General features: G+C 34.3%; 1 protein-coding gene across 6 annotated transcripts in view; it reads right to left on the bottom strand.

Moving 5' to 3' along the window:
- LOC106460489 overlaps positions 1–15,439 on the bottom strand; it is a 45,024-nt gene that overhangs the window by 19,630 nt on the left and 9,955 nt on the right. For all 6 annotated transcript variants that reach the window (XM_022387237.1, XM_022387235.1, XM_022387236.1 and 3 more), the window contains exons 5-10: positions 10,057–10,152; positions 9,090–9,239; positions 8,353–8,448; positions 6,819–6,970; positions 6,568–6,666; positions 5,314–5,441 (exon numbers count right to left, since the gene is read on the bottom strand). In XM_022387237.1, coding sequence (XP_022242945.1) covers positions 5,314–5,441; positions 6,568–6,666; positions 6,819–6,970; positions 8,353–8,448; positions 9,090–9,239; positions 10,057–10,152 — 721 coding nt within the window. The remainder of the gene's footprint in view (positions 1–5,313; positions 5,442–6,567; positions 6,667–6,818; positions 6,971–8,352; positions 8,449–9,089; positions 9,240–10,056; positions 10,153–15,439) is intronic.

The raw sequence follows: 15,439 nt of genomic DNA, 5'->3' as shown, positions 1-15,439 counted from the left end.
TGTACATTAACAGAATCCTCAACTTACTGTATACACTTCTGCAATGCTCGAACAAAACAACATGAACAAGCTTTACTCTTGTAAAGGCAATGATGTTATTCCTGTAAAACTGAGGTTTGTTCTTTTACAGATGATTCAGGCAGAGTACTCATGATGAACAAAAATAGTGAAATGGGCAGCAACTGCCTAGTTCAGAGTGACATTTGTAGAGAAAATCTTGGAAGACTAACCTACAAAAGGTTGAAAGGATGAAATTTCAAAGGCTTTCCATCTTTGGTCTTCCAGTCAGCTTGCACTGGTTTTTGAATACTCCCCATGCCATCGCTTTTTTTTGCACACACAGGGTACTACTTGACATAACATTCACAATTCAAAAGATTTCACTGAACTCAAAGGCCTACATATCAGATCCCAGAGTGTCCTTGTCAGTTGTGATGTCACAGGCCTATTCACTAATGTTCTAACTACAGATATCTTCTGCATCACCAAACAGTAGCTATTCAGTGATAGCTGTGTTACATACAGAACTGACATGAAGACAGAAACTATTACAGAACTACCCACACTATATTTACAACCCACATATTTTTAAAAAAACAAAGATTTATTTTAATAAACAGATGGCCATGCCATGGGTTCACTGCTCTCAAAAGTTTTAGCATACGTTTTTGAAGAAGATTTTGACAAAAACCCAGCTTTTAATAATGTTACATTCACAATACATTTATCATCTCATCTCACAATCATGAGAACTTATTAGCTTTCTTACAACACCTTAACTCTGTAGACAATGGAATCCGCTACACTGAGGAATTAGAGAACAACAGCCTTGACATTTTCACCAGCAGATAGGATGACAAACTCACTATAACCATATATACAGGAAACCAACTCATACTGATAGATACTTATATTTCCAGCCTTACCATCCACCTTCTGTTAAACACAGTATTATTAAGTGCTTGAACAACAGAGCTGAAAACGTGTTGAAAAAAACAACAATCAAAGCCAAATGCAGACACAATCATAAAGTGTTTTAAATATAAAAAAATATCCTTCTAGCTTCATTGCCAATAACTTGAAGAACATATAAATACCAACTATTATAATAGACAGGAAAAACAAGACCAACACTACTTACTTCCCTTACATGCAAAACATAAACAAGAAGATCAAACTTGTAGCCAGATCTATCCTTGCCAAAAACTAAATAAATGGCAACTGGTGACAAAAAACAAAAATATCATTTATGAGATACCATGTTCCTATAAAAAGACCTACACTGGGGAAAGCAAAAATCATTTCTAGGCAAAAAAACAAAACAACAACAAAGACTATACACGACTAATGAACACACAAAATTCTGCCCTGGCAGTTTATACCTTGTTTGTAGAACATAAAATAGACTGGGACAATTACACACACACTGACTCAAGTAAATTCTGGAAAACAACTTTTTAAATCGTTGACAAACAGAGACTCAAATCTGGAAGTCCACATTGATCAAGTCATCACTCATTCCACCAACCACAAGAATGGTCATTCAATGATGTCACATCAACCTCAATCCTCCCAGCCCCCAAATACCATATAAACCCCCTGCAAAAACCAGTACATGCAGATCTTAAAATGGAAGGCTTTCAAAACGTTGTCCTTTCCACGTGAAATCTTTGTCCTCCAAGAATTTCTCTACATTCTTAACCAAGCAGTTGCTGCCCATTTCACCACTGTTCAAAGCTTGTTGTACAAGAAGTCTTTGCTTAATGCAAGTTAAAACATAATTTTCCAGAGAGAAAGAAAACATCAGAAATTGTTATTTTATTACTTATTTTGTATACGTTATTGATTTCTGACAGAAGAATGAATTCAAAGAGTGAAATAAACAAACATGTACTTTTATTTGTAAACACATCATAGACAAATTTATAAAGCACAGGCTAGTAGACATGGATTCAGTTAAAAATACCAAGAAGATTCCAAATACCCTGGTCGTATACAGGGTATGGGTGATTTTGGCCCTTAATCATGTAATATACAGTTTCAAGTGTTGAATTTTCATTTAAAGTTGGTGCTTATGTTTAAATAAGCAAGTAATTCTAAGTTGCATCCTCCACCATAGGACAAAGCCAAATCAGTAGCTAAGTTCCTGTGACTGTCATTTCTATGTACATAATGGTTAGTTCTAAACAAGTTCTTTAACCATCACATGTGAGATTAGTAGCATTCTTTTAACAAATGTACCATATTTACTTTGGCAATAGCAGTATCTAAGAAACACACAGTGTAGAATGGATTTAATTAAAATTATCATACATCAAATAGTTTCTTCATAATCAACCAGAGTCCCTAAACATCAATACAATTGATAAATGACAATTAGGAACACTTACAAATAAGGTGAAGATTTTAAATAAAAGGTTGTTTTTCTTCTCTTTCACTCAAACTCTATGCCTACTGTTCCTGAGACAATTTTTGGGTTATGTATTTTTTCTTTGATGACCATGAATTTTAAACAGATACTGAAAACATGGCAGTGAAAAAATAAAGAACTCCACATGTGTATTTTCAGTTATCAGAAACTCACAGAGATACACTAATAAACGTTCTGATCTTAGTCACATAATACCAAACTGGAAATATTTCTATATATATCAGATTGGGACTGTTAAGAAAACAGATTACTACTGAAACAAAAATTAAGTGTATTCCATACTCATCCAAAGTCTAAACATATAGGCATTAATATTTAACATACATAGTGTTTTGCAATCTTGTAAATTTAGATTAACAGTTATCATATATCGTGCTCTATTCAGTGACATATCCGTGGTCTCTATATAAAGGTCACCTGAATACATTTTGATATTGATAAAGTACTGGATAAGCAAAGTAATAAAAAATTTAAAGCAACTGAATACCTTCCTCAGTCTAGGAATATCACATGATAGGTTCTCTCTAATGTTCTTTAAATATAATTCTAGGTGTACAAAAGAAACTAGCAGTTGAAGCAATTCAATGTGCACTGGTTACATTTTGCTTTGCTGTATTAAACAAGGTCACTGTCTGAACTTTATACAATTTCCTATTTTACACAGATCTTATAACTATGTTTTCACATAAAATTCTCATACCATCTGTCAGGCTTTAAACCTGCATTCTAGGAACTACAATAGCATTTTCTTAAACATGCCACTACTGTTTTAATCCACAGCATAGGAATAGACAGAAATTCACATAAATTTCACTGTACATTATGCTTCAGATATGCACCCTTGTCTTAATGTATCAGAAAATTTTGTATAATAACAGTTGTATTTCATACTAGTACTACAAGAACTAAAGAATTACAAACTTACAAATGAGTATGACATAGAACTTGTTTTCTTAACCCTTTTGCAATGAGTACCCCTTTAAACACTTTTCTGCACAAGTCACTGAGTTACATTTAAAATTTAATAAAATAACTTTACAATCAATGTATGTGAATTAAATTAACATAATTATGCATGTTATGATTCAAAATTTTATGTTATCTAAGTTTTAGTTCCTTTATTTTAAAAGAAACCTTTAAAAAAATACTTAAACTTCAGTTTCGTGTTGTTACGTGATACATGAGCTGTAAAAAATCTCCACTTTTACACTATCTTGACTCAGATAATGGCAGTCCTGTAGATTTATGTCTGGACAATTAAATACATTTACTTGCCATATTGACATGTAGGTTTCATAGTTTTCTGACTGAATATAGTAGAAACAAGTAATAAATTTTGTCAACCTCTGAAAGGTGCCATGCCCACCTTCTATTCATATACTTGAGCTTTATAACTTACATGCTGTTGCTACATATACATGTTTATAGTCATTAGAAAGAGCTCACTTTACACAATAATTCAACAATGGTTATTTTGAAATTGGAACACAGTTGTCATTATTGGGTATATGTAACTGCCTATAGTATTGTTGGCTGCTTTATTGATGACAACAATTAGTTTTTTTCTTAGCTAAATATATTATAGTTAGATAGACAGTTAAATTGTATTTAGGTCTTACTTTTATATCTTAGTTAGTTATGCATTATTTATGTTTTAAAAAACATAATTGAAAGATTTAGACATTTTTTAAATACACATCATACTTTGTGTCAGCTCTCAAGGCTTAAGATTTTGTGCAAGGGGAAGATAATTCTGCTGAAAGCTTGTGTGCCTCTGCTGAAGAAACTGCACTTACACCACAAGGGCACTATTGACTTGTGCCAAGTTGAGTAATAAAAGGTAAAGGACAGGAAAGGAAAATAAAACATTAAAAATTAACTATATGTGAAAACGAAAAGACCTGAAATTACGAATATAACCAAAAGAGGATCTTTTAAGATATTCTATGAAAAATTAAGATGTATGTATATTTTTTTTATTTCTTAATTTTAAACATTTCATTGCACCATATGTTGATGATAATATCCACAGTTAGTGATGTGGTAGAAAAATAAAATATAAACATTTACCTTTAAAAAACGTTTGACATTTATTTAGGATGTTCTAGAGCAGTGCTAGTGAACATATGGCACACACGAAAATGTTCTTGGCACACAGCATTCACTACTGTCCCAAGTATTTTTTGTTACTCGACCAATACATACACATCTATATGAAGCCGTATATGGGCACGGGAAATAATTTCTCTGAAAATTATTGACAATTTGGCCATATGCTCTTAAAAAGGTTTGCCAGCCCTATTCTAGAGGTTATGCAAATGAAATATAAAAACTATAAGATGAAGAAAAGTATTTTTATATTTAAAATGAAAATCACCTTGCACTAGTTAATAGTTTGAGCACAAATAACTACAACAGATGACATATTTTTTAGTTGAAGTACTTAATTAAAATAATGTCATTCTTTGTGTACAAGATACTCATAATGTTTAACAATATCTTACCAGTTTTTGTGATGATACATTAAGAAATCTCAGAATTACAGTATTGTTGCACAAGTGAAATTCCCATACGAACCCCTGCAACTTGCAGGCATCTGTACCGAAAGGGCTACAGGCTTTGTAGGAACATTCTAGAAAGTAACCCCCAAGTTTCAATCCCTTTTATGTCAGTAAAGAAGTAATTAACCTTTTATCATCTCCACCCTTATATTTACACATGCTAGACATCATCTCCACCAGTACATTTACCCAAATTATGGTAAGGGAAAAAAAACCTTCCAAAGATGATAAAGGGTTAACATAAAAGAAAAGTGTCAGAGGAAGTATTTATCCCATTATTTTTTTCAGCATAAGAACACATTTTCAGATTTTTCAACTCACCTGCTCTGAGTACTACTTCTTTAGATGAAGAAACCAGGGCTTCTTCTTCTTCAGTTGGCAAAATCCATTTGTCCTGCTCTAGTTTCTTTAAAATCTTCTTTGGATTCAAAATCCATAACTGCTCTGGACTATGAATCAAGAAAAAACTGTCACTCTTTAATTACTAAATCATTGCCTCACTGTATTTAAAAACATTTAACTTAAAAACAAATTAATCTAACAAAAGTCTGTCAAAATTCTCTTAAAATAGTAATCTCATCTAAAAAGACTAAACAGCTGGTTCATATCAAATGGAGTTCTATTTTGATATAAATGTTAGAACAATGTTTCAATCTGATAAACCAGCTAAGTCCATCAAAATGACAATCTGCTGTTTGTTCTCAAAATGTTTGTCCATAGAACCATCTCCAAAGAAAACTAAAAGCACATTATAAATGCTTTTACTATGTGTGTGTGTCAGTGTGTATTTTTCCCCTCTAATATCAAATAATTTACATAGTGTAATGTGATATTCTGCTTCAACCTAGTTCACTGCTGAATATGAAATGACTGTTAAGTATGATGCATTGTACCACTTTTCAAATATTATTAGAAAATATCTTTTCTCCTTCAATCATTTACCAACATACATCAGAAGTGTTGCATCATGTTCTTTCTCAACTTAAACTTATTATATCATCACATACATCACAAGTTTTGACACTGCTTAGTCATATCTATATAATAAAATTCAACACGTGTGTATGTCACATAAACTGCTGGTCACATTGACTTCTAAGTGGTATCAAATGAGTTTACATAAACATACAATTTTTCACTCCACCCCCCTTGGAGAACTCAGGGATTTCTCAAAATACCCTTCTCCTAAACTGCTGGATTCTCCAACTTCTAAGTGTGCCAAATGGATCATCTCGGCCCTGAGGTTTACACAAAGATAATACTTTTCACTCAACTCCTCAGGAAACATGGGTATTTCACAAAAACACTTTTACAGGGATTCCCCCAAAACAGACCCCAAATTTGGCATTGATATATAGCAAATAAGTAGGCCTACTAATTACCGTTCATCACTTAGTTAAAGAAATTAAATTTGCATTATAGCAGCAATTATCATTAAACTGAAAAAGTGCAAAGCAGTAGTTCAAGCATTAAATTTGCATTACAGTGGCCCTGTAAATGTAGGCCATAGGCCCATGGGTCTATTAAAAACATAAGCTATGCTTGATATTTTCCAAACTGTTAATTATTTCTTACCTAATACAGTTCCACAGGACACAAGGAAACCACAAAGCCACTCCTAATTCCACAATTCGAAACATCACATCATGACAGTTACGACTCAAAACAGGGACCCTATTTATGGTTTATCAAAAAAAAATCTTAAATATAGATCTTGAATTAATCTTGCTTATAAAATATAATATTTAAAGAAGAAAAATTCAGCATAGTATATTTCTATATAAGCTTTAAAAATTTGCTTTAAGTTCAATCTTAAGACTACTAACTTATCTCTCCAAGAACTTCCAAGGGTGTCCGAGATGATAAAAGCTACAGTGATGAGAAGTAATACTCCTTGAGAAACAAGTCCTAGTCTGGACTGATGAAGCTGAGAAGTATTTATAGTTGTTGTGGAATTCTTGATGAACTCTCCTTGAAGCTGTAACAAAAGAATTATAATGAGTATTTATAGTTGTTGTGGAATTCTTGATGAACTCTCCTTGAAGCTGTAACAAAAGAATTATAATGAGTATTTATAGTTGTTGTGGAATTCTTGATGAACTCTCCTTGAAGCTGTAACAAAAGAATTATAATGAGTATTTATAGTTGTTGTGGAATTCTTGATGAACCCTCCTTGAAGCTGTAACAAAAGAGTTATAATGATTTGCTTTTCCAATTGTTTTTGCAATTTATTATTTCTTTTTATTAATTGTCTTCAGAAATTCACATGGTCACGACAGTGAAAAGTATTATATTTCAGCTTTTATGAAATTTTTATCTTTGTCAGCAAAAAAATTTTACATAATTTTAATTCTTGGACAAAAGATTACTTTGAATTGAGTAGAAAGGTTTCCATATTTATGCTTTCATAACCATCACTACCACTAAAAAAACAAAAAAACAAGCTGGGTCCATTGTTTATATATTTGCATACACTGAATGTGTGCATAGAAAATTCAATAATTGCAAGACACATTAATAACCCAAGAAATATATGGAGGTTATAAAAGTGGAAGTCTTGTCAAAAAGTATAAGGATAAATTTTAGTATATAATGAAAATAAATCATAATACTATAATTTCTAGATTATCCCAGGAAACCAGACATTATTCTTCATTTTGATGTAGCTACTAAGTGAAACATTAAAACTAATAAACTAGCATATATTAACATCAAGGCCGAGATCTCAAATTAGTACAACATAACAGCAAGTGCCATATGTCACAAAACCAGAAGTAAAAAATAAACTATGGCATTTATTGAAATTCATAAAAAAATATAATAACCTTAGTTTACTATAAGTTCATTATAATCATCTTTAGAATTATTATTTTCTGTATCTTCTTAATTTCTTGGCCCCCCAGTGGCACAGCGATATGTCTGCACACCTACAATGCCAGAAACTGGATTTCGATACATGTGGTGGGCAGAACACAGATAGCCCATTGTGCAGCTTTGTGCTTAACTACAAACAAACAAACAAGCCTCAATTTCTTGTCACTAGAGCTTAAACATGCCTAGGAATACAAAACCAATAAACAATGGAAACTAAGCTTCATAAATAATTTTTATATTATACTTAAGGATTTTTTTAGCAGAACAGAGAAACATAAATACATTACTTATCCACTTATAATACTAAAGTCAGTGTTTTTGTTGTTATATTCAACTCTGGTGACACAAAGTAAAAGTGTTTTTTTTTAATTATTGACCTTTGTTTATGTATTTTGAAGCTTCTATCTTCAAAAGTAAGTTGTCACTTCCTAGTTCAGAATCACCTAGCCTTTAAAAATATATTATTAAAAATAATTTATATCTTACCTTAAAATACATAAGAGTTCCATAAACAAGAAAAAAAATTAGTACAATGAGCATGAGACCTGCATAGAGTCCATTGAACACACTGGTGAAGAAACTCTGCAATAAAAAACTTCAAGGTATTAAAACATCGGTCTTTGCAACTGAGATACTATAAGCTTAGTTAAACTAACATTTTACAGCAATAATCTAAAACCTAGCTGTGTTTTAATGTTTAACAAAGAACTAGATTTCAGTTACGCAGAATTAATAGGAAACTTTTTAAGTGTGTTATGTTGTGTAAGGAATATATCATAACTTTATATTTTACCATTCTTTTTCACTTTGATTTCCATCTTCAAATAAATTAATTTTAATGTGACAATGTTAAATTCAGTGTCTTCATTATTGGTTCTAATTCCTAACAGAAAAAAGGTAAGTTTAGTTTAATCTTATTAAATCTTATTATTACTTCTACCTCCTAACTGAAACAAAGAAAGTTCAGTATAAACTAACAACTGCATAAAAATGTTAGATCTTATCACTTCTACCTCCTAACTGAAACAAAGAAAGTTCAGTATAAACTAACAACTGTATAAAAATGTTAGATCTTATCACTTCTACCTCCTAACTGAAACAAAGAAAGTTCAGTATAAACTAACAACTGTGTGAAAATGTTAGATCTTATCACTTCTACCTCCTAACTGAAACAAAGAAAGTTCAATATAAACTAACAACTGTGTGAAAATGTCAGATCTTACCTTTTCATTGTCACTTCGATTTCCCAGCTGAAGCAAAAGCAGTTCAGCCAGAAGTAATGAATATGTAATTATGTTAAAGGCCAGAAAACCAAAAAATGATTTGTCGAGGAAAGAAAACTTATCTAGTGTCTTGTCCTGCAAGTGGAATATCTTTAAATGAGAAAAAAAAAGTCAACTTTAATAACGATTTTGTTTGTAAGCTATGTTTTCATCAAATAATAGTTGTTTCTACCAATTTATTTGTAAGTCTAATAAACACAAGGAAAAAAATATATAAATATGTAGATACACTTTAAATTGTTCATAATTATGCAAGAAATGATTCTACATTGTTCAGAATTTCATAAAAGATGGTTACAATAGTTTTATTTCAAAGAGTTGCCAGTAGACCAAATGATGCAAGAGCTGTTAAAACTCCTGTCAAACACACACATACACACACATATTTACATTACCATAAAATAAATTGTTAAAAATTATTTGATTGGTTAAACAAATTAATTTTACTGTTTAAGCATTTCTAGTGGGAATAGCTGAATACTCCACAAGAAAAATATTCAGTACCAAGCAGTGAAAATTATATCATCAGATATAGTTATATCATCAGGGAACATGAATTAATATTTGTTGTTATTTAAATCACTTTATGAAATTCATGATGTGGTTTAATCTGTAAAAAAATTTATAACTAAAATTGCATAATAGAGAGGTCAATCTAAAACATTTCTTAAGATAAAATTTTTTAATAATGTTCCAAGAGACAGAATAAAAAGTATTATGAGTGAAGGTTCAATGATTAAAGAACATGAATCTTTGATGGAGAATAGGCATTTCCTAAATTAAAAATAAATGCTTATCACAAATTCTCTACTGCTCTTGTTTATCTTACACAAAGTAAAAAGCATTCCAGACAGAGCCTGAAATACAAACTAATTCTCACTTTTACTGTTAACTGTGTTTCACTTACCTCTGCCCAAAAGCAGACAATGAGAGAGGAACCTGTAAGGAGAAGTGGATAATAAGCACTTAATAAACTAGATGTCCATTGAGGTGTTGCATTCTCCTGTAAAAGAAAAAAAAAGACACAAAGTATTTAACTATTGGTAAAGTTAAGATTTTTCCTTACCTGAAAATGTCTTTCCAATAGATACTCACCTCTTCACTCAGAATAGCTTGATCATTTGAGCATCTATGAATGTGATTTGCATACAAATAGTCTTAAACTAATTCACACCTAAAAATCATGTGTTTAATGTGAACTGCACTAATGTATCATGACACCATCATGCAACAATAGCCCTCCACCAATAGGAAGGTGACACAACATCCTTGCACAGTAGTTCATCTTAAGCATGTGCACTAACTTCATTCATAAACAAAGAAAGGACACTGAAGTGGGGAGAATGGGTAGGAAGGTGTTAGAGGTGAGAACCTATCCGAAACACATTTTCAGGTAAGGAAAATATTAACTACCGAGACAATACCTCCCCTCCACATGCAGAATCCCACACTAAAATGGTGGAGGGACTGGTGCAATCATTCAACGTAGATGGGTTCCCTTGCAAAAACACCCAAAGAGAAAGCCCATTGAGTGTGACATCCAATGGCAGGGACTCCATAGGGGCACATCTCTTGGAGAATACATCTTGTATCCACCAAGGTATACTATATTCTTTGAACAGAATGGAATAGATGGAAGCGAAAAAAGAGCCCACAAGTGTTGCAGAGATGGATGGAATCTGATCATGATCAATCTATCACCCAAACACACGTGGTCAACAAGCTAATAAGTCTAGTGTGGTTAGGCCAATCAGACTATACAGTGTCTCACTGACTCAACTGGACAGACTCTTGTTGCAGAAGTAGGGCACACTAGCTGTTTGAGGGGTGACCCACAGTACACAGACAGTGTCACAACTGCCCTACTTCCCACATGTGCTGTGCACAAGCAGTACAGAACCCTCCAAGAAGGTCCACCACCCCAATGGCTAAGAACTGGTAAGTGGAAAGGGTCTCCCATGATCCACTTGATCAGGAGGGGTGATTCATAGTGGGGAAACCAAGAAAAGTGCCCAGATCTCCATTTAACACCTGCCAGAAAGGTCTTTTACTGGAAACAGTGCAACAAGTGATTGTAAAACTCTATTTTTAAAAGCCAGCAGATGCAAGCCAAAAAAGTGGGCAGACACTTCCCTGGTATGACTTTTTCTATGACTGTCTATGAGTGGTACAGTCTGGATTGGACAATTGACTCAATTTAAATACTAAAAGGATACCTCCAGTCCCATTGCCGAATACACCAACTCAACAGTGGGCACAGGTAGAGCTAGGGCAGATGGGTTGAGTGCTTTCTGTTACCCTTGGTCTGATGTGGATTTTTGGAAATAAGCATACCCTGGGAGGCTACACCAGCCACCTGGCAGGATCCTATAAAAAAGGAAAAGGTGCTGAAAAAGAAAATGTACTTACCATTTTTAAATATGGTAAGTAGTTTTATTGAAGAAAAGTGCCAAGAAGGAATCAAAATCCCACAGAAGATGAAACAAGCTTCCCAAGCAGCCAGTTTTAGGAAGAAGGCCTGAAATAGAGAAGGAAGGAAGTGCAGTGAAAGAGAGCATATAGAAACAAAAATGACAGTGACAACAGGTGAGAAAGAAAAAAAAACTTAGGCTTCAGAGAAGGGAGTAATAATGAACATCAAGCCAATGGTCCAAACAGAACAAGTATAAGTGCGTGTAAAACCAAGTCAAAGTCCTAGTCAAACATGGGAGTAGGACAAGTGGGTCAGTGAACAAGGAAGAATCAGAACAAAGTGTAGAAGACAGGAGACAAAAACTGACAGCAATGGGAAAGGAGAAATGTAGTTGATAAAGTCACCTAAGAACCAGCAATATAGAAACCAACAATCCAGGGTCAAATAACCACATGAAAAAGCCCAAAAAGTGGGTTACAAAACGATGGAACAATATTGAAATACCTGCCACTTTTGTTTATAGATGAATGGAATTGAAGGATGACAGGAATGATATAAGAAAAAGGTTTATACGATCAGAGTCCAACCCTGTGGGCAATGGAGTGGACAAATCCCACATGTGAAGATGAAGAGACAACATTCCTGCATGAAAGAGAAATGTGGAAAAAGCAAGAGGTAGTGGGAATGGGGCCTGGATCCAATAGACAAAGCAGAGGAAACCATTGTTGTGCCAACCAAAAAGGCACCACCAACAGGAACTAAAAAGGAGTGTCACATATCAGAGCAAAGTCAAGAAGGAGAAGACGACTGGGGGATATGGAATACAGGATGAGGTGAGACCAGTTCTGGCTGAGAGTATCGACTGCTCAGGCCGAAGGATGAGAAACTGGAGACCCAAAGAGTGTTAAGTGGTGAAGATGTTAATAAGAGGCATGCCCAACTGAGCAAACCCAATGAAAATCCTGAGGGTGGAGAGACCAATCCATGGTTAGAACCCTATCTGGCTGAGAGAGGTGATTCACCATCAAGTTCAAAGCCCTTGTGGTAAAAGGGAAGCCAGAGTTCCCAAAAGAAAAAAAAATCTCATGTGCATGAGAAGCATAAATCTAGGTGACAAGACACTTCATTGTTTGCAAACAAAAAGGATAAGGCTAAACCCAACTGAGATGAGAGTAGAAGATGTACCAAGTAGAGGACGAGCATGAGAAAAGACTTGAAAGGCTTAACAAGCTAGCCCGGCCGAACAGCCCCAAACAGAAGAATGCAGGTGTAAAGGAGGAGTCCACTCACTAATGGGCAAGGAGAAGCTAATCTTTCATATAACAGTGGAACCTAAGCCCCAGTTTATGAACAAGAAAGATGAATCCCCATGACTCAAAAAAAAGGACATAATACAGAGCAGATGCAATGTCAAAGTGAAGAGCATAAAACTGGATGACCCAAATCCAATGGATGAAACAAAGAAAATGTCTGGAGGACAGAACAATTTGAATGTGTAAAAAGGTGTCCAAATGTTGACCTTGGTCATCCACAGTCTGGGTGAAAAGAACCACCAGAGAGAAAATAAACCCCCCATATGGAAACTAGGGATGAAAGATGAAAGGTCAATAGCTAAGATGCCAGTCTCCAGTCCTCTCAGGGACCACAAAAATACAAGAGTAATAACCAAGAGTTGGTGGAAATATATTCTCGATGCCATTCTTGGCCACAGACCTGAGATCACATCCTTGAGACACTGAAGTTAAAGGTGAACAGAGGGAGGAGGAGAGGAAAAGGGAAGGAGGTGAAAAGAAGTGGAGGGATAAACTCTTGGTGAGAACCTGAAGAACCCATCTGTCAGAAAAATGGAGACCAAAGTCTGGAGCAGAGAGACAGATAGGCCCTAACAGGGCCAGACCTGAAAGGGTAGTCACCAACAAAATGAGCAAAAACCCTGACATCAAGATGTAGGAGGGTGAGAAATAGAAGAAGGCCAGGAAGCTGTAATGGGAAGAGAGACGTGGATTCAGCAGGTCTAGGAATAGGAAGAAAATAGATCAGAAACCATAGTAAACAATAAGGACTAATGCTGGAGCTGCCTCAGCACAGGTTTTCAGTGAGTCAGGAACACCCCTGAAGACCTTAAAGCAAAAAATGGTGCCCAACAAAGATCATGAAAATAACCAGGAGGTAGGTATACATTAGCTAGGAGAGCATCTCGTCCCACCAAGTCCTAACAGAAGAGGAACCAAGTAAGGAGAGAAAGAGCAGAAGAAGTACGAACCAATGTAGTGAAAAGAAGAGAACAAACCTCTCCATAAAACTCCTCCTGGGAACGATGAAGTGCCTCTGACATAAGGTGAAGTGACGAGAGGTAATGCAGAATGGTAGTAAGAAAGAGACAAAGGCACAAAAATTGGGTACTAGAAAGAGAAGTTAAGAGGTCCATCCCCCAAAAAAGTAAAATAAATTCCAAAGATTGAGAATCAAGAAAGGGAAATGAAGAATGGCAGTAATCCAAGACAAAATAGTCAGGGAGATGAGGAGGACAAGGCATTTTAGTATGGGTATACAGGTGTTTGAGAAACAACAAACCTGTATGGACTCTTAATGTCAAGTGAATGACGGAAGACAAAATAGTCTCGAGTATGGGTTGCAAGTATTAAAGCAGAGAGAAATTAAAAGACAATGAGGAAAGAGAAAGAAAAGAACATACCTGCAAAATCATGCCAAACTAGAGATGAAAAGAGTGAGGATTTTCCTCCCCAGATAAAGCTGTGACTAGAGCATACCCTGTCAGGGAAGAGATCTTGTCAAAATCGTCATCATCCTAATCATGTTCAAATTGGGGAGAAGGAATGTTGGCTGAATGAACAGGAGAAGGAGGCCAGTTTGCATGAAGGAACCCACAACAAATTGAACAATGGCTGTCATGATGTCTTCTACAGACAACAAGCACCCCAACAGCCACAAAAGTCTCAGGTCCAGTGTTAGGAACATCATCACTAATGGAACAAAGCAGAAGTTACACCATCACTTGAAAATTCATAATGGGTAAACATGAAAAAAGTTATCTTGTTTAGTTACAAAAGAAATCAGTGAAACTTAACCGAAAGTTACGTTTCATAAACTATCATAAATCTCAAGTAACTGACTAATAATATTAAAAATAAATCCATTTTAGACAATGCAAAAAAATAAAAAGTTATTTGGACCAAAAGTGCAAAAAGGTTGTGTCACCAGCCTATTGGTGAAAGGCTACTGTCACATGATGATGTCATCATGCACTAATGCAGTTCACGTTAAATAAGTGCTTTTGAGGTGGGTGTTAGCTCAAGGTTAGTAGCATGCAACTCTCATAAGCAGACACGAGAGATCAAGCTTTTCTGTGTACAGAGGCAAGGTATCATCTTGGAATTACAGTTTTCTCTGCATCAATTAAAAAAATATATTTGTTTACAGGTTTGATTGTCAGCTTATTTGCTATAATAATTTATTGTTTCTATCTGAATATATATTGTTACAGTATACACCAATGTAAGATTACTTTTACACCACTCATTAGCAAAATTTTTTCTTGTAGTGAATCAGCATTATATTCAATGCATATGTCAACAACAAGAAGTACTGTTATTCTCTGGGTTTTGTGAAATTTGTTTTTAATCAAAACTACCTGCTAAATCAATTTTTCTCAAAAAATTAGGATTTCACAGTAATTACAAAATTACTTATCTCCACAGTTTCTATGTCAGAAATATTATTTTCAGACAACTAATAATGGTCAAGAGAAGTATTTCAAATACATGACAGAAGATTGATGTTGTTTTCATGTATCCTACCAGTGGATGGGCTCTGCATCAAGCTGAAGTTACACCATTCAAAAAGATAAAATATAGCT

This window comes from Limulus polyphemus, unplaced genomic scaffold (genome assembly GCF_000517525.1).
Source record: "Limulus polyphemus unplaced genomic scaffold, Limulus_polyphemus-2.1.2 Scaffold780, whole genome shotgun sequence".
Classification (NCBI taxonomy): domain Eukaryota; kingdom Metazoa; phylum Arthropoda; class Merostomata; order Xiphosura; family Limulidae; genus Limulus; species Limulus polyphemus.
Note: the sequence above shows the minus strand (reverse complement) of the source record. Positions and strands in the feature narration are given on the sequence as shown.